The 19,176-nt window shown below is 40.6% G+C and overlaps 1 protein-coding gene across 1 annotated transcript; it reads right to left on the reverse strand.

The window, feature by feature from the left end:
- Positions 1 to 3,257: 3,257 nt before the first annotated feature.
- LOC106699197 (GTPase IMAP family member 4-like) lies at positions 3,258 to 7,486 on the reverse strand. The gene is made up of 2 exons (XM_023764537.1): positions 7,432 to 7,486; positions 3,258 to 4,192 (listed from the first exon to the last, which is right to left on the reverse strand). Exons 1-2 carry the CDS (start codon positions 7,484 to 7,486, stop codon positions 3,258 to 3,260), a joined length of 990 nt encoding a protein of 329 aa, XP_023620305.1.
- Positions 7,487 to 19,176: the final 11,690 nt, after the last annotated feature.

Genomic DNA, 19,176 nt, shown 5'->3' on the forward strand with positions numbered 1-19,176 from the left:
CAAAAATTCTTTACAGGTAAAAATAAATAAATAAATAAATAAATAAATAAATAAATAAATAAATAAAAACACAGAAATTGTTGTCTTGGAATGTTATATCTTACAGAAAAGCAAAGTATTTTTTATCAAAAGTTTTTTGCATTATAATCAAATCTATAACCATGCCACTTTTAAATTTTGTCATTCATAGACAGGTGTTGCTTTACTCTGATGCATTTGCAGGTATATTATGTCTTTAGAAGGACTTAAAAGAACTCTGACCTACTCTAACTTGTAGACTTCTAAGCAGGTCATATCTTTGAACTGGATGACAATTTATAGAACTTCAAGAAATAACTGAATTCGAAAAAGCTACTGGCAAATAATTAGAATAAACAAAAATAACTATGGGATTAAATGAATTAAAAATAATTATTCTCATGACTCTGTTTAAAATATTGTTAATTTTTTAATATTTTGTTTCCCAAATCTAAGGAAAACTAAAAAGCAGACATTCTGCATTGTAGGAACTAACAAATTAATAACATTCATTTCACAGTACTCCCAGGAGAAAAAGATTCAAAGACTATAGCAACCTGGAGATTTTTGTCCGTTGGGAAATACATTAATGAAAGACTCTCTCCAACAGTGTTAAAGGGACCTTATCTTATCAGGTACTTAACCAGGAATGGACATTTGTCCCTGTCTCTGACACTCGCCTTCATCTCAAAAATGAGAAGTTGCTAATTATGGAGGAGGTAGACAGCCATCCCAAGACATCAACAAGGCCCGTATGCTCACAAACTGATGCTGCTCAAACCTTTTTCTTATATCACCTAATTGTTATTGATTAAATGTATATAATATTATTTTTATATTGCTATTATCCTCCTTATGATTTCCTAGTGGAAACAATATCTGTCTCCCTAGATCCCTTTCCCTATTGGACATAAAAAAATTTAACTTGGGTACCTGCTAATCTTTCCCACCTACTAGATAGTGATATTCTGATTATCAGCTATGATAATGAAGTTAATATTTTGTTGGCCACGCACTGGTGGTTTTCCACTATCAATATAAGCTTTGGTATATCTATTATAAAGGACCTATCTTGAACTAACCTCTCCAAGAACACCTCCCTAATAATTCCCCTGGTAGAATTATATATGGATCTAATCTAGATGAATATTTTTAATGAATATTGTCTAAATATAGGAATAAGCTAAATTAACTGGCCAAAAGAAAAATTGGAACTTCTGGATAATAATAGCCCCTTCAGATTCTTCCTTCTCTAATATTAGACATTTTCTGTTCCTAATCAGTGTTACTGGTTTATTATTGTTACTCTTGTTCCTGGTATATTGTTATACTAGATGCAGAAAAACAAAACTTGACAAACAGCAAAAAGGCTTGCATCATGGTGACTCAAAGAAATTAGAAATAATTCAGAATACTTTTTAACAAGGACATACAGGATCTGACTGCCTCCCATTCACCTGCTTTTTTAAAAAAAAAAAAATAATTCGACCTTAAGTGCCATCTAAGGTTATGATCTCGCCCCATTCCTAGTGGTCCACCCTGTTCAGCAAGACATGCTGACACTGACACATCCTGGGAATAAGCCTTCCTAGCACCCTGGGACTCCATTATCCAACCAAAATGTTGGATTGATTTATGACCAGAAGGGTGATGTGTGGATGAAAAACCTGACAAACTCAGGGAAGGCCTGCAAACTCAGAGACCTAAAGTAATCACAAAAAAATGGTCTGAAATTAAACTTTAACTAAAAGCACTTATGGTGGGTAGTTACCTCCTAGGCCTGTATCTTGACTGACAAGGTCAACCTTTACCTTCACTGAGCCCATCTGTCTTTTTGTGTCTATGATAACATTCCCTTTAAATGTCTGGGTAACTGGTAACTTCCTTTTTTTCAGACCCCTTAAGGTCCTTCTATTGTTATTGTTATCATGTTAATTGTTGACTATCCTTCATCCACCTAAGTATGTGTCTATCATTTTATTTTTTATCCAATCCCAGGGGTTCCTCCCCGCCCTCCCCTGCTTTGCTTTCTCCCTCCTCTCTAATCTGTCACCAGTGGATTTCATGTAACCCACCTATGTCCCCTCCTTTGATTGAAATGTATAAAAATAGATGAAAGCCTGCCGTTCTCTGGAGCATTATCCCAATCCATTGAGATACTGCTTCCCAGCAACTGTTGACAGTTTGGCTCAAATAAACTCACAAAAATTCTTTACAGGTTTCAATGTTTTTACATTAACAAAGCTTTTGGGAGAAATGAGAGAGATCTTAGTGGTAGACCAAGACAAGCTCCAAAATCGTCTTGTAGTTTTACCAAAAAGTGAAATTCATCTCTGTATTCTTATAAGAAATATTAGTGGTATTTCCCAAAATAAAAGAAATTGCATTTTTGCACAAATATTAGAAAATAGAAAAGTTTTATTATAGTTACAATAAGCAAACAATTGAAGTGGGAAGGGGAAGCAGTGTGGGGATGACCCACCTAGCAGTAAGTAATCAAGGTGTGGGGTGATGGAGGTGCAGTGGCAACAGTTAATTTCACAAGAAAAGGAGAGAACTAGTTATTCAAAAAGTGGTTACCTTGAGGTTGCTCAAAGACTTTCTACAGAAACATCTGAATACACTGAACATTGTTCTCTTAGCTGTTGAATCTCTGTCTTTTACTCTTTCTGGCATTTCACTTAGTTGAGTTCTGAGAAATCTGCTTTTCAGGCAACTCTTTTTTCTTGAGTGGACAGATGATAAGGAACTATTTCAGTCCTTTGAAAGAATGTAATTCAACAAATTTATGTTCATTTAGAAAGAATTCTATAAGCATCTCTAGCTATCCATTACCTAATACAAATAATTGATTTCTTTAACCATATGGGTAAAAAGGTCATTGTCATCCCAAAGGCAAAAATGTGGAGTAGAAGCCACAGGCAGAGATTATGTTCCAATCTAGAAAGACGCTAGAGAATCATTGTCTTTTGGTCTCCTGCATTCCCTCTCTCTGTCTGTAAGAAAGAGTTTAGAATAGGGAGCATCTATACTTTCTATTTTGGAGTTTTAAAAATTGAGAATGTGTCTCATCCCTGTTAAATAAATCAAACAGATATCTACCAATTGCCAATAAGAAACTTTACTAAACACCTAGTCCTGAGAACTTAAAGAACAGAAACAGAGAACTCTGACTTTGGGGAATGAGTTATATGGGAAGGAACACTTGAAAATATGCAGGAAACAGATTTTTAAAAAGCTTAAATAAACATGAATAGAATAATGAAAAAAGGTAAAGAGATCGCTATACGCTTGATTATGTCAAGTATAGTAGTATCTTTCTGACTCTCAACTTCATTTCTGGCTCCCTGCAGCCTTTTTAGATGGCAAATCTCCCTTTCTGCCCATTCCCTGTCCAGTTCTCTCTTTCTCTTTTCTTGCTCCACTTTATCCTTCAGGTTTCTGATTTGTTTTTGATATTTCTCTCTTATTTGCCTTTTCTCTCTCTTCAGGTCAGCTTTGTATTTTTCTTGTTTCACTTTAACCTGTTTCTGAATCTCCTCCTCAACCTTTTGGTACATCTCATCAGTGTAGCATCCTCCCTTGTTCTGCATCACCATGCGCTGGACCAGGTCTAACAGCTGGGCCCTCTGAGCCTCCTGCTCAGCCCCTGTCGCCTTATTGTTGAACTCACAGTGACGACCCCTGAAATGCTCCATCAGATCTTGAATGCCTTTTGGAGCTTCCTTTAAGTAATCATGGAACTCCATGCCATCCAGGTCATCTTTCCGGGTGAATAAGAGAATCATGTATCTCTTAGCTTGGGATCCAAACATTGACAATATCTTCTCCACTGCCTTTTGTTCTTCCTTTGTGCACGGGCCCAGCAGGACCACCAGGAGCACAGCGTGAGACCTGGGGGAGGTCAGGAGGACACAATTGGCAATCTCCTTTTGTGTGTCAGCATCCGGTACCTCAGTGTCGAAAATGCCAGGCGTGTCCACGACGACAATTTCTCTCCCATTCCACATGCTACTCCCTTTCTGACAGACCTTGGTGATGCATTTTGCTGCCATTCTGGAATGAAATGCTTCCTTTCCAAGGATGCTGTTCCCTGTGGCACTTTTTCCTGCTCCAGTCTTACCCACTAAGACAAGTCGCAGTTGTGAATCTCTGGGGTCTTGGTTTCTAAGCCCTGGGATATCAGGAAACAAAAGCACAGCATTAGGATGGACCTCCAAACTTTCCCGTTGCAAAGGCCCTGCCCACTGGTTTTTCTCTATTGCCCACTAGTGTCCTGTCAGTGAGCCACCTCTGTACTCGCAGGAGGTCTGTGGAACACCTGTGCCTCACCTCCCTCCTAAAGGAGCTGGGGAATGCTGGGAACTTCTCAGGGGTTCCTTGGGCTGCTCTCTTTGACCTGTGGAAGCTAAGTGCCTATGGAAGAAGGTGCAAAATGGTACAAGTAAGAACTCTGAGCCACGGCTGGTAGCTGTTCTTCATAAGCTAATGTAGGAAATAACACAAAATCTGACTCTGGGACATCACAGTGGAATATCCCCTTCCCCCAAATGATATCCAAAATGGAACTTTTATTCTTTCCATTAAGAAGTCACATAGGTGGTTGATTCAAGCCATCCCACCCTGAAAGGGAGTAAAGGGCACATGTGCAGAAAGGCAAAGTGTTCCTTCATATTTCACATATGCATCTATCTTCTCAGGGATTCTTAACCATAGGAGAACAAAATGCCATACTTTTAATTTATGCCTAAATGTAGAAATCTAATGAAGTTTTTCTATCTTAAATTAGTATATAGAAGACTTCTATCCAGAAAGTATTGAGAGTTTTCTGGAGTTACTCTAAAATCCCTTGATACATAAATAATAGTAATAACAACTCATACAGAGTAGCATCAGTTGAGTTATACTTTTTTAGTTTCAGTTGGTTAGACATGTCTACTTTCTAGGACACCTGGAAGTTAATAAAAGAACAGCATAGCCTACCACCTGAATGATATTTTAAATACCACTGTGTCTCAAGTTAAACATCAAATCATCTATATAGGTCTTTTTCCTCTTTCTAGTCAGTAATTCTCTGCTTATCTCTTCCATGTGTTTATAAACTTGAAGTCTTCAGAATTTGTTCAGCACAGACAGGGACCATAAAAGTCAACTGACAAGCACATCTGAAAGCCTGTTTCTACCTGAAGGAAGACTCTGTCAGCACAGCCCTTTAATAAAACTGAACTCTTGCGCGAGGAAACCTGTATTACAATGACCTGTCTCTGCTTTGAGTCAATGCATACATCACCAAACTGACAGTATTGCTGACATGATTGTAAACTCCATTTTATTTTTCAGAGATATCATCACCATTCATCCAGTTCCTCAGACAAAACTGGGAATCTCCCTGGATTCCTCTCTTTCCCTTACCTTCCAGATCTGACCCATCGGCAAGTTCCCAAATCTGACCCCTTCTCTCCATTTTGAAGACCATCATACTAGCCCAAGCTACCATCACCATCAATGACTCAGCTAGTCACCTAAGTGGTCTCTTTAATTCTATTGTGCCCTCTTTTTCTATTTTGTACATTGGAATGATTTTTCAAAAATTTCAATCAAACAGGAAAGATTTTGCAGAACCCCCCCCCACTCTATCTTCCAAAAAATCAGTAGTTATTCTCCCTCTCACACACACTTTATGGTGAAGCTGTTGCTATTCCAAGGATTAGAAAAACCATTCCTAAGGCAAAGTATCCCACATTTGATAACCAGAATTCTGAGATGAGAGAAGTAAATTTCCAGAAGCTGAGAGCAGTGGCTACAAGATGGCTATGATAAAGAGAAAATGTGAGTGGCAGTTCAGATTATTACTTAGTTAGCACCACAGTGGAAGACTCCAACCTAAGGATATCCTGAGGGCATTAGTTGGTCATCCAGAGAGAAGTAGGAAAATCATGGGAGGTGAAATGAGAAGTCACCAAAGGCCAGCTCCAACACTGCAACTATTTGCCAATGCTGAAAGCATATGGCAGTCTGTGTGATAGACTGCAGACATGGCCATGAATTAATCCCAGGTCTGTACACAAGCCTCTTTAGCATGTGGATCTGCAGCTCCTCCCACAAGGTGCTGAGTCTGTTTCTCCACCCCTTGCATCTGGGTGGGCCCTGTGACTTGGTCTGGGCAATAGGGCAGTAGAAGCATGATGCTAGTACACTCCAAAAGTGCTGATGCCCTGGGGCTTGATGTCTCTTGCTCTTCAGAACCCTGCAACTGATTGATGATGAAAGACATAAGGCCCAATCACCCCTATCACCCTGGCCTGCCAAAGAGCCTGGTAACCACCAGACATGGCCATGGGACTATCCATTCGAAAGTATCCAGTTGCTGGATCTTGAGAGTATTACCGGTATGCTAAGCCAAATAAGTCAGATGAACAAAGGATGAGAACTATATGATTTCACTCACATATGGGATATAAAATAGAAAGCAACAAGGGAACAAACAATACAAATAGACAAACAAGCTCACAGTCGCAGGCAGCAATATGACAGTTACCAGAGGGAGTGAGGGATGGGAAGAGGTTGAAGCAGGTAAAGGGGGTGAAATATATGGTGACAGAAGGAGACAATGCAATACACAGATGATATATTATAGAATTGTACACTTGAAAGTTACATAATGTTATTAATTAATGTCACCCCAATTAATTTAATCTGAAGAAAAGATTATCTAGCTGTGTACTGAACCACCAGCTTAGCACCAGTGCATGAGCAAGTCTGGATGAGATGAGCCCAGTTGGCCCAGAACCAAAAAATTCCCATCTATCTACCAAATTGATTGCCAAAGTAATGGTTCAGGTTTTAGGGTACTAAGTTGTATTGTGGTGTGGTACCAAACCAGCAAAAGTTCAACTGATATAGTTGATTTCTAAAGATAAGGAAGTAAAAGGAGGGTTGCATGAGAAAGTGAGTGAGCCAGTCTGTTGAATTTGTTGGTTTCTAACTCCAAATGGATTCTACCTCCAAAACATGCCTCCAGGAGCAGGGAAATTAGGACCTGAATGAATCAGTTCCTCTCACATTCCTCCTTCCCAGTCTTCTCTCAGGCGGAAGAGACTGGCAGAGAAACAAGAGAGGCTACAACTGGCCCTTCTGGTGTGTCCACATTGTTGAAGTAGGAAATAAGAAACCTCACTAGCCTGGGGTCAATTAGGATACTTTAATCTCTCTTCCTCTTAGTGGTTATGCTGTGTCATGAAGAGACAGGTGCCGAAATTCCTGAGAAAAAGCTGAGTTAATTAAGAGAAAATAAGAAATGAGGTTGGAAATATTTTGCTCTTGCTCAGATGAAGACTGGCAGAGAGGACAGGAGAACCCACTGCCAGGTTCCCTCCGTCCCATCTGGTCTGGGAAACCCAAGCACCCTCTCACCATGGCCGGTCCTGGGTTCACTGAAGTTGGAAGGAGTAATGTCCAATTGAGCCATCGTAGTTTCGGTTTCTGTAGATAAGAAACAGAACTCATTTTAGGGAAATGGATAGTAACTGCAAACCAAAACCACATGCAGCCAATAGTTTTTTTATTTTCCATAAACTTGCTACTTGATTTCACCTTCCCTGTTTCCCAGCACTTCTCCTCACCCCCCCCCACCCCCCATTGTCAGTTTCATTTTCACTTATTGCTTCTTCTCTACACAAACATATTTCAAGTGCTTCCTCAGCTCTGGTTCTGGGTGCCCTTCCTAACGAACATGGCGATCAAGTGCTTCTGTTTGCCGAATGCACCCGAACACACGGGAAGCTTACCCGAGGCACATGTTGACAATAAGGAGACTGTTTCCAGAATTGGGCATTTTGTTACTCGAGTAAAAATAAAATGTCATGAGTAAAGATTAATCTCTTTATAGTGCAATTCTTAACCTTTTTATATAAATGTCAATATTGGAACAATGTATCTTGGATGTTTTCACTATGTATCTTTGCTACGCAACACCGATGTACATGTTTACATCCGGTTTTAGAATTGCATTATTGATCATGTGTAACGTGAGTAATAATATTACTCGAGTGATGCCCAAGTCTGTCCATTGTGAGAGACAAATATTTGAATTATGCAATTTTTTGTCTCTGTCGATGCGTGTCACCCAAAATGAGTTCACGTGTCACCTCTGACATAGGTTCACCATCACTGGCTTAGAGACGTAAAAACATTCTATTATATTTTAAATACCTTATCTCTTTGCAACTTAAAAACAAGTGGCAATGGGGAAAATGTTAAAGGGAATGATTTAAGAAGAACAAAAAATTGAGAGAAAAGAACATAGGCATAAAGAAAAATGGCAGGAAATAAGTACTTATCAATAATGACCTTAAATGTAAATAGAATACATACTCCAACAGAAGACACAGACATCTGCATGGATAAGAAAACATGAGCCATATATATGGCTGTCTACAAGATACCCACCTCAGAACAAATGATTCACACAGACAGAAAGTGAAGGGATAGGAAAATTTTTTCCATGCAAATAGAAACAGAAAAGGCAAGGGTAGCAACATTTATATCTGACCAAATAGATTTCAAAGAAAAGGATACAAGAGACAAAGAAGGCCACCACATAACACTAATGGAATCAATACAAGAGGATATAATCCTGGTAAATAAATATGCACCCAAAGAAGGAGCATCTAAATATATTTTTTAAATCTTCTAGAGGATGTTAAGAGAGATTGACAGCAATACAGTCACAGTAGGGGATTTTAACACCCCACTGACATCTTTGGATAGATCTTTCAGACAATCAACAAGGTAAAAGTGAGCCTAAAGGAAACACTAAATCAGATTAATTTAATTTACATTTATAAAATATTTCATCCTAAAGTTATAATCTTCTCGGATCACAATGGCATGAAACTAGAATCAATTACAATAAAAACATTCAAAAACATTCAAACCCATGGAGTCTAAGCAATGAATACATGACCAAATAAATAAATCAAAAAAGAAAGAAAAAACTTCCTGGAAACTATAACAAAAATGAACAAACAGCAACCCCAAATCTATGGGACATTGAAAAAGCAGTCCTGAGTGGAAAGTTCATAGCATTCCAGTCCTACCTCAAAAAATAAGAAAAAGTTCTAACAAAATATTGACACTACAACTAAAATAATTAGAAAAAGAACATCAAGAAAATCCCAGAGTAAGTAGATGGATGGGATTAATAAAGATCAGAGCAGAAATAAATGTCATAGAAACTAAAAAAAACAAACAAACAAAAAACAAAACTAAAAAAAAGGAGTACAAAACATCAATTAAACCAACAGCTGGCTCTTGAAAAAATAAACAAGATTGATGAATCTTTTGACAGACTCGTCAAAACAAAGAGAGAGGACCCAAATAAGACAAGTGAGAAATGAAAGAGGTGAAGTAACAACCTACACCACAGAAATATAGATGTGAACAACTATTGAGGAGGCTAAAAGGCTCCTGATATTTGGGGGGGTCTAGCAATCTGAATCCAGGCCAGCAAGCTCAGTGTACATTCTTGATAACCTATAATTAAGTCACTACTTCTGTCCTAGAAACTGGTCTTGCAGAACTTGTTATCTAAATACAGAGGCCATAAAACTGTGAACAGTGCACTGCCCTGGAGGGAGGGTTATTATCTCTGGTGCCAGGCCAGACCATCAGATATGGCCTGGAGACCCCCAACAGCTGGGGGCCTACTTGCCAAACCCACTAAAGGGACCGGAACCAAAATCCATAGCTGTAGGACAAAGACCCCAGAAGGATATAAAAAGAGAAGCCCCCTGCATGTTTCTTTACTCAGATTTGGAAGTTATTCTCTGAGCCCTCTAGTGTTAATAAACAGGGTCCCTCCTTTTCCCTAAAAGTTGCTTGGTTTTTCTTTGGTCTTCTGCAATACTATATGCCAATAAGCTGAACAACCTGAATGAAATGGAAAAATTCCTATAAAAATACAATCTTCCAAAACTGAATCAGGAAGAATCAGAAAACCTGAATAGGCCAATAACAACTGATGAAATTGAAGAAGTAATTTTAAAAACTCCCAACTAACAAAATATCTGCTCCAGATGGCTTCACATGGGAGTTTTACCAAACATTCAAAGAAGAGCAAATACCCATCCTCCTCAAATAATTCCAAAAAATCCAAGAGGAAGAAACACTTCTAACTGCTTTGTATGAGGCCAGTATTACTCTCATTCCCAAACCAGATAAAGACACTAAAAAGAAATAGAATTATAGGCCAATATCCCTAATGAACATAGATATTAAAATCCTCAACCAAATATTAGCAAATCAGATTCAGCAATATATTTAAAAGATCATACACCATGACCAAGTGGGATTATTCCAGAGATGCAAGGCTGGTATAATATTTGCAAATCAATAAATGCAATACATCACATAAACCAGTGGTTGGCAAGCTGCAGCTTGCAAGCCACATGAGGTTCTTTGGCCCCTTGAGTGTGGCTCTTCCTAAGCCTTAGGAGTACCCTAATTAAGTTAATAACAATGTACCTACCTATATAGTTTAAGTTTAAAAAATCTGGCTCTCAAAAGAAATTTCAATCATTGTACTACATGATAAAGGCCATATATGACAAACCTACAGCCAATATCATACTCAATGGGCAAAAACTAAAAGCATTTCCCCTAAGAACAAGAACAAAACAGTGATGTCAGCTTTCACCACTCTCATTCAACACTAGAGGCCCAATGCATGAAATTCCTGCAAGGGGCTCACCCTTCACAGCCCCAGCTTTATCTGAAAGGTCATCCAGAAGGACATATGAAGGTCATTTGGTTTTCCAGTCTAATAAGCATATTACTCTTTTATTATTATAGATAGTACTGGAAGCCTTAGCCACAGCAATCAGACAAGAAGAAAGCAAAAAAGGCATCCAAATTCCAAAGGAGTTAGTAAAACTGTCATTATTCACAAATGACATGATATTGTACATAGAAAATCCTAAAGACTCCACCAAAATACTACTAGATTTAATAAATGAATTTAGCAATGTAGCAGGATACAAAATTATCAACCAGAAATCCATGGCATTTTTTTTATGACAATATTGAAATCTCAGAAAGAGAAAATAAACAAACAATCCCATTTACCATTGCATCAAAAAAAAATTAAGATACTTAGGAATAAACTTAACCAAAGAGGTAAAAGACCTGTGCTCACAAAACTACAGCACGCTAATAAAAAGTGATAGAGGAAGATATAAATAAGAGGAGGAATATACTGTGTGCATGGATTGGTAGAATTAACATCATGTCCATACTACCCAAAGCAATCTGTAGATTCTATTTAATCCCTATTAAAATACTAACTGCATATTTCATAGATATAGAACAAATGCTAAAAATATTCATGTGGAACCAAAAAAAAAGATTGCTAATGGCTGTAGCCATCTTCAGAAAGAAGATGTTGGTGGGATCACAATACTGCATATCAAGTTCTACTACAAAACACTGTAATCCAATCTGCTTTGTACTGGCACAGAACAGGCATGTTGATAAATGGAATAGAGCAGAGAACCCAGAAATGGACCCAAGCCATTATGCTCAGTTAATATTTGACAAAGGAGACAAGAACATACAATGGATTCAAGAGAATCTCATTAATAAATGATGTTGGAAAAATTGGACAAGTACATACAAAAAATGAAGCTAGACCACCAACTTACTCCATACATGCGAATAAACTCAAAATGATCAAAAGACCTAAATGTAAATTGTGAAACCATAAAAATCCTAGTAGAAAATATACAGGCAAAATCTCAAACATCACATGTAGCAGAATTTTCACATATACATGGCCTAGGCCGTGGTCGGCAAACTTCGGCTTGCGAGCCACAAGTGGCTCTTTGGCCCCTTGAGTGTGGCTCTTCCTAAGCCTTAGGAGTACCCTAATTAAGTTAATAACAATGTACCTATATAGTTTAAGTTTAAAATATGTGGCTCTCAAAAGAAATTTCAATCCTTGTACTGTTGATATTTGGCTCTGTTGACTAATGAGTTTGCCGACCACTGGCTGCAGTGGTTGGCAAACTCATTAGTCAACAGAGCCAAATATCATCAGTACTTCTTCAAAATAGACTCTCCCAGGACAAAAACTGACTTCTGCGCATGGGCCATGGAAGTTTCAATCGCACTGTGCATGCCTGCTCTTTGTGGAAGAGCTATACTCAGGGGGCCAAAAAGCAGCATGTAGCTCGCGAGCCGCAGTTTGCCGACCACAGGCCTAGGGTAAGAGGAACAAAGGAAAAAAATATCCAAATGGGACTCTAGTAAATTTAAAAGCTTCTGTACATCAAAAGAAACCTGTATCAAAATGAAAAGTTAACCCATATTATGAGAGAACAATATATCTGATAAGGGGTTAATTTCCAAAACACATAAAGTACTCATACAACTCAACAAAAGGAAGACAAAGAACCCCATTAAAAAATGGACAGAGGACCTGAGTAGATACTTCTCCAAAGGGGACATACAAATGACCCAATCGACATATGTAAAAATGCTCAGCAGTAACTCATTGTCAGAGACATGCAAATTAAAATGGCAATGAGTTGTCACCTCACACCTGCCAGAATGGCTAACATTAACAGGTCCCAGTCCTAAACCAGACCCCAACCCCAGTGTTCCAGAGCTGGGAAGACAAGTCCAGGTAACTTCAGGCTGTAAAACCCAGGGAGGATTGTGGCTGAGTGACATGGGGTTACTGGAGACCCAGGTATTGCTTTTAAAGTTTGTTGCACAAACTTACTCAAACTCAATCCCTCAGGCTTCAGACTTTGTTAAAATCTCTGAAACAAGCAGCAGCTGCCATCAGCATGCCCCAAACCTTCAATAAAAGACCTAAGAATCAGCACCAGCCTGCCTTACTTCACAGCTGGGCCTTCCTTGGGTACTTCACAAGTCCAGTACAGATAGCAGCCATCTACAGACTTCTTTGAAGTTCATGTTGGGTGACCACAGAGCCAGTGCACCTGGTAGACAGCTTCAGACCATACCAGATTACAACTCTACACATCCACAAGTGACACACTCAAGTGGCAGACTCAGTGAGCAACAAAGCCCCACTGAAACAATTCCTCTCCATAAGGTTATCTCCTGCACAGCAACTCTTCCAGTATAGTCGCAGCTGGTCCTCACAGCCAATTGGTCTGATGTCAATTCACCAAGGGACACCAACAGCAATCAAGGTTCAACTACAAGATTGTGCACATAGCCCACACAGGAGCACATCTAGAGTGCTCAACTCAGGTGACTGGGGAGGTTTAGCCACTGGGCCTTACAGGACATCTACTACACAAGGCCACTCTACCAATTCCTAGAGACACAGAAGCTCCACACAATACATAGAAATAAATCCAAAATGTGGGTTCAAAGAAACATGTGAAACAAAGAAACATGTGAAATCAAAGAGTTGGAAGCAAGCAAACTACTGAATACAGAGTTCAAAACCATGGTTATAATATTACTTAAGGATCTTAATGAGAGCTTCGAGGGACTCAAAGATAGCACCAAAGAACATTTGTGACACTTTCAAAAACCTCAGTGAGAATGTCAATGAATACATATCTATTAACAATTGAATCTAAGAATCCAAATAAACCAACAAGAAATCTAATAAACAAAATAAACTGGTAAATAAAATAGAATCAGAAGCATGGAAACATGAAACAGATGAAGAAATCTCAGAGGGAAGGGAGGAGGTGGGGCAGAAAGAGATTGACCAAAGATCTTACATGAATATATGCATTAACTATGGACACAGAGAATAGGGTGGTGAAGACCAGGGGTGGGGTGGGAACCAGGTGGACAGAGACCAATGGGGAGAAAAGTGGAACATCTGCAATACCCTCAACAATAAAGATTTTTCAATAAAGAAAAGAAGAAAAAGAAAAGGCTACCACATTGGGGGGCCGGGGGTAGACAGTATCTTATAAAATTAAACTTGCAAAGCAGCTATCTCTCTTCTAGAAATTTTCTTAACTGAAATAAAAACATAGACTTGTATGTGAATGCCTCCTTATTATCTGCACTAATAAAAGAGAAACATGCAAATTGGTTTCACTCCACTATGCTCTTCAGCCAGTCAGATGAGTATTCAAATTAACCCAACAAAGATGGCGGTTAATTTGCACACACAGGCATGGAGCGAAGACTGAAGGTGCTAGTCAGAATAAAGACTGAAGAGGCTTGGCTTATGTGCTGAGGCCAGACCAAAAGCCTGGGTCCTGCTTGCCAGAGGAAAACCAGTGCAGGCAGCCAGGGGAAGGAAGGCCTATTGCGCATATCTTTGTGCAACGGGCTTCTAGTAATATACATAATAGCTCACACTGGAAGCACCCAAATGTTCTTCAATTGATGAATGAATAAACAAATCTTGGTATATCCATACTGTTGTGGGTTAAATTTTGCCCCCTCAAAAGATATATTAGAGTTTTTACACCTGAAACCTCAGAATGTGTTCTTATTTGAAAACAGTCCTTTAGAGATATACCATAGTTTGTTCAGATGGGGTCATACTGGAGCTGGGTAGTGACTTAATCTAATATGATTGGTGTCCTTACAAGAAGAGAATGCCACATGACAATGAAGGCAGAGACCTGAGTGATGAATATAAAGTCAGTGAGCACCAAGGATTACTGGCAACACCAGAACCTTAAAAAAAAGAAAGAAGCTAATAACAGATTCTCTCCCAGAGCCCACAGTGATGGCATGGCCAAGAAGACACCTAGCCTCCAGAACTGTGAGAGAATAAGTTTCTGATGTTCTAACTCACCCAATTTTTGGTAGTTTGTGACAGCAGCCCTAGGATACCAATACACATACTATGAAATTCTGGTCAGCAATGAAAGAGAACAAAAAGATATACATGACACAGCATGGATGAATCTTAACAGAAATGCTAAGTGAAACTCATCGAGTACAAACGATTGCTTTTTCTACATTACAATAGTATGAAATTCTAGGAAAGACAAAACTATAGTAACAGAAATCATTTTTCTCAGAAATAGAACAAATAATCCTCACACTTGTATGGAAACACAAAAGACCTCGAGTTACCAAAGCAATCTTGAGAAAGAACAAAGCTGGAGGCATCATGCCACCTGATTTTAAACTTAATTACAAAACTATAATATTTTAAAAAGTGTGGCAATGGCATACAAACAGATACCTAGATCATGGAAACAAAATAGCCCAGAAATAAACCTATTCATATATGGGCAATTAATTTATGACATAGGAGTCAAGAATATAAAATAGAAAAATAACAGTCTCTTCAATAACAGATGTTGAGAGAACTGGACAGTCACATGCAAACGAATAGAAGTTGACCCCTGATTTACACCAGATACAAAATTTAAGTCAAAATGGATTAAAGGCTTGAAAAACATAAAACTGATCATGAAATTCCTAGACAAAAACATAGGTAGTAAACTCCTTGACTCAGATCTTGGTGATGATTTTTTTAATTTTACATCAAAAGCAAAAAAACCCAAACAAACAAGTGGGACTACAACAAACTAAAAAGTTTCTGCACAGCAAAGGAAGCCATTAACCAAATGTAAAGGCACCATACTGAATGGAAGAAAATATTTACAATATCCACGCTATGTAAAGAACTCATGCAATTCAAATGCAAAAAGAAACAATTTTATCTGAAAAATAGGGAGAAAATCTGAATAAACATATTTACAGTGAAGACATACAGATGTCTAGCAGTTACATGCTAGATTACTGGCCCTGGCTGGAGAGTGTGCGGGAGGCAACCAAACAATGTGTCTCTCTCACAACGATGTTTCTTTATCTGTGTCTCTCCCTTAACTTCCATTCTCTCTAAAAATCAATGGAGGAATATACTCAGGTGAGGATTAACAAAAACAAAAAACAACAACAATAAAAATAAGCGCATAGATCAGCCGTGGGCAAACTACGGCCCTCGGGCCGGATCCGGCCCGTTTGAAATGAATAAAACTAAAAAAAAAAAGACCGTACCCTTTTATGTAATGATGTTTACTTTGAATTTATATTAATTCACACAAACACTCCATCCATGTTTTTGTTCCAGCCCTCCGGTCCAGTTTAAGATCCCATTGTGGCCCTTGAGTCAAAAAGTTTTCCCACCCCTGTCATAGATCCAGATAATGTTCTGGTGATTGCGAGAGGCAAGAGTGGGAGAAATGTTTGAAAGGGATCAAAAAGTAAAAATTAAAATCAAACCTACACTAATAAAAGACAAACATGCAAATTGACTGTACCCTCACTATGCCTTAAGCCATGCCCACCAGCCAATCAGAGCGACTATATGAAAATTAATCTAACCAAGATGGTGGCTGGCAGCCATGGAGCTGGAGCGAGAAAGAGGCTTGGTTGCCCCAGTGATGGAGAAAGCCAAGCTTCCCGCCTGCCACGGCCAGCTCTGAGCACCACTCAAGGCAACAGCGTTTCAATTATAGAAGATAAATAAACCCCAGATACCTGCTTTCAGACTGCCATGCCATGGAGCTGTAGCAAGCAGGAGGCTTGGGTTGGCCCTGGCAATGGAGGAAGCCAAGCTTTCCGCCTGCCCTGGCCGGGTCTGAGCTCCACTCAAGGCTACAAAATTTCAATTATAGAAAGTAAATAAATCCCAGAATAAAAAAATAAAAAGAAAAAAAGGAGAGGCTGGGAGCTTCTGTCACCTGGGGGCTTGGTCAGCCTGAAAACAGCCATAAGCCCCGCACGCAGACTGGCCAGGCACCTCAGTGGGGACCCCCCACCCTAAAGGGGGTGTGGCCAGTCTGCAAATAGCCATCAGCCCCTCACCCAGGCTGACCAGGAACTCCTATATAATAAAAAGGTAATATGCAAATTGACCCTAACAGCAGAAAAACTGGGAATGACTGGACACTATGACACACACTGACCACCAGGGGGCAGGTGCTCAATGCAGGAGCTGTCCTCTGGTGGTCAGTGCGCTCCCACAGGGGAGCTCTGCTCAGCCACAAGACAGGCTGATGGCTGCCAGCACAACAGTGGTGGCAGGAGCCTCTCCCGCCTCCTCAGCAGCACTAAGGATGTCCGACTGCAGCTTAGGTCTGCTCCCTGCTGGTAAGTGGACATCCCCTGAGGGCTGCGAGGCTGCCAGAGGGATGTCTGACTGCCAGCTTATGCCCAATCCCCTGGGGAGCGGGCCTAAGCCAGCAGGTGGACATCCTCTGAGGGGTCCCAGACTGGAAGAGGGCATAGGCCAGGCTAAGGGACCCCCCGAGTGCACAAATTTTTGTGCATTGGGCCTCTAGTATAATATTAAATGAATACACATGTCAAAATACAGTATATACACATATGTAAGCTAATTGGAAATACCAAGACTTGTGGGAAATATGTTCACAAAATTGATCATTGAAATTACTAAAGAAAGTAATAAATTCTATTTTATACTAGAGGCCAGATGCATGAAATTCATGCACTGGGGTTAGAGGGGGTGTGTCCTTCAGCCCAACCTGCACCCTCTCCAATTTGGGACATCCCTCTCACAGTCTGGGACTGCTGGCTCCCAACCGCTCGCCTGCCTGCCTGCCTGCCTGCCTGAATGCCCCTAACCACTTTTGCCTGCCAGCCTGATCACACCCTAACCACTCCTCTGACATCCAATTGCCCCCAACTGCCCTCCTCTACTGGTTCGATTGCCTCCAACGGCCCTACCCTACCAGCCCGGTCGTCCCCAACTGCCCTCCCCTGCTGGCTTGGTCCCCCACAACTACCTTCCCCTGTCACCCTGGTTCTTCCCAACTGCCCTTCCCTGCTGGCCTGATCGCCCACAACTTCCCTCCTCTACCAGCCATCTTGTGCCCACATAGTTGCAGCCATCTTGTGCCCCACACAGCCTGTTTGGTCATCTGTTCAGCTGTTTCCGTCACTTAGCCTTTTATATATACAGACTAGAGGCCCAGTGCACAAAAATTTGTGCACTCGGGAGGGGTGTCCCTCAGCCTGGCCTGTGCCCTCTCGCAGTCTAGGACCACTCAGGAGATGACCACCTGCTGGCTTAGACCCGCTTCCTGGGGGAACAGGCCTAAGCTGGCAGTCAGACATCCCTCTGGCAGCCTGGGAGCCCTCGGAAGATGTCCACTTGCCAGTAGGGACCAGGCCTAAGCTGCAGTCTGACATCCTTAATGCTGCTGAGGAGGTGGGAGAAGCTCCCACCAACACCGCTGTACTGGCAGCCATCAGCCTGGATTGTGGCTGAGCAGAGCTCCCCTGTGGGAGCGCACTGACCACCAGGGGGCAGCTCCTTCATTGAGCGTCTTCCCCTGGTGGTCAGTGTGTGTCATAGTGACCAGTCATTCCAGTCTTTCTGCCGTTAGGGTCAGTTTGCATATTACCCTTTTATTATATAGGATAGAGGCCTGGTGCATTGGTGGGGACTGGCTGGTTTGCCCTTCAGGGTGGGGGTCCCCACTGGGGTGCCTGGCCAGCCTGGGTGAGGGGCTGATAGCTGTTTAAAGGCTGGTCAAGCCCCGTCCCCAAGTGGGGACCATCTCCCCATGGAGGTTTGGCCAGCCTGGGTGAGGGGCTGATGGCTGTTTTCAGGCTGGCCAAGCCTCCCCAGCCTCAGAAGCTCCAAGCCTCTCCTTTTTTTAATTTTTATTTTTTTTATTCTGGGATTTATTTACCTTTTATAATTGAAACTTTGTAGCCTGGAGTGGAGCTCAGAGCCATCCAGGGCTTGGCTTCCTCCATCACCAGGGGCAACCCAAGGCTCCAGCTGCATGGCCATGGCTGGCTGAAAGCAGGTATCTGAGGTTTATTTACCTTCTATAATTGAGATTTTGTTGCTTTGAGAGGAGCTCAGAGCCAGCAGCAGCTGGGAAGCTTGGCTTCCTCCATCATTGGGGCAACCAAGCCTCCTGCTTGCTCCATCATTGGGGCAACCCGCCATCTTGCTTGGGTTAATTTGCATATAGTTGCTCTGATTGGCTGGTGGGCATGGCTTAAGGCATAGTGAAGGTCTGGTCAATTTGCATGTTTTTATTTTATTACTGTAGATAAAATAACATTTAATAAAGCTGTGAAATTGCAGCATTTAGGTACAATTGGATGTAACTAGGATATTCAGTTGTGATAGATTGATTGTAAAATGGGCCA

The sequence above is a fragment of the Myotis lucifugus genome, unplaced genomic scaffold, assembly GCF_000147115.1.
Source record: "Myotis lucifugus unplaced genomic scaffold, Myoluc2.0 scaffold_336, whole genome shotgun sequence".
Lineage (NCBI taxonomy): Eukaryota > Metazoa > Chordata > Mammalia > Chiroptera > Vespertilionidae > Myotis > Myotis lucifugus.

Bases quoted from the DNA above. Each gene is read 5' to 3' on its own strand.
- LOC106699197 (XM_023764537.1), bottom strand. From the start codon at position 7,486: ATGGCTCAATTGGACATTACTCCTTCCAACTTCAGTGAACCCAGGACC. The intron at 4,193-7,431 runs GTGAGAGGGTGC...CTGATATCCCAG, and splicing joins TGAACCCAGGACCGGCCATG to GGCTTAGAAACCAAGACCCC.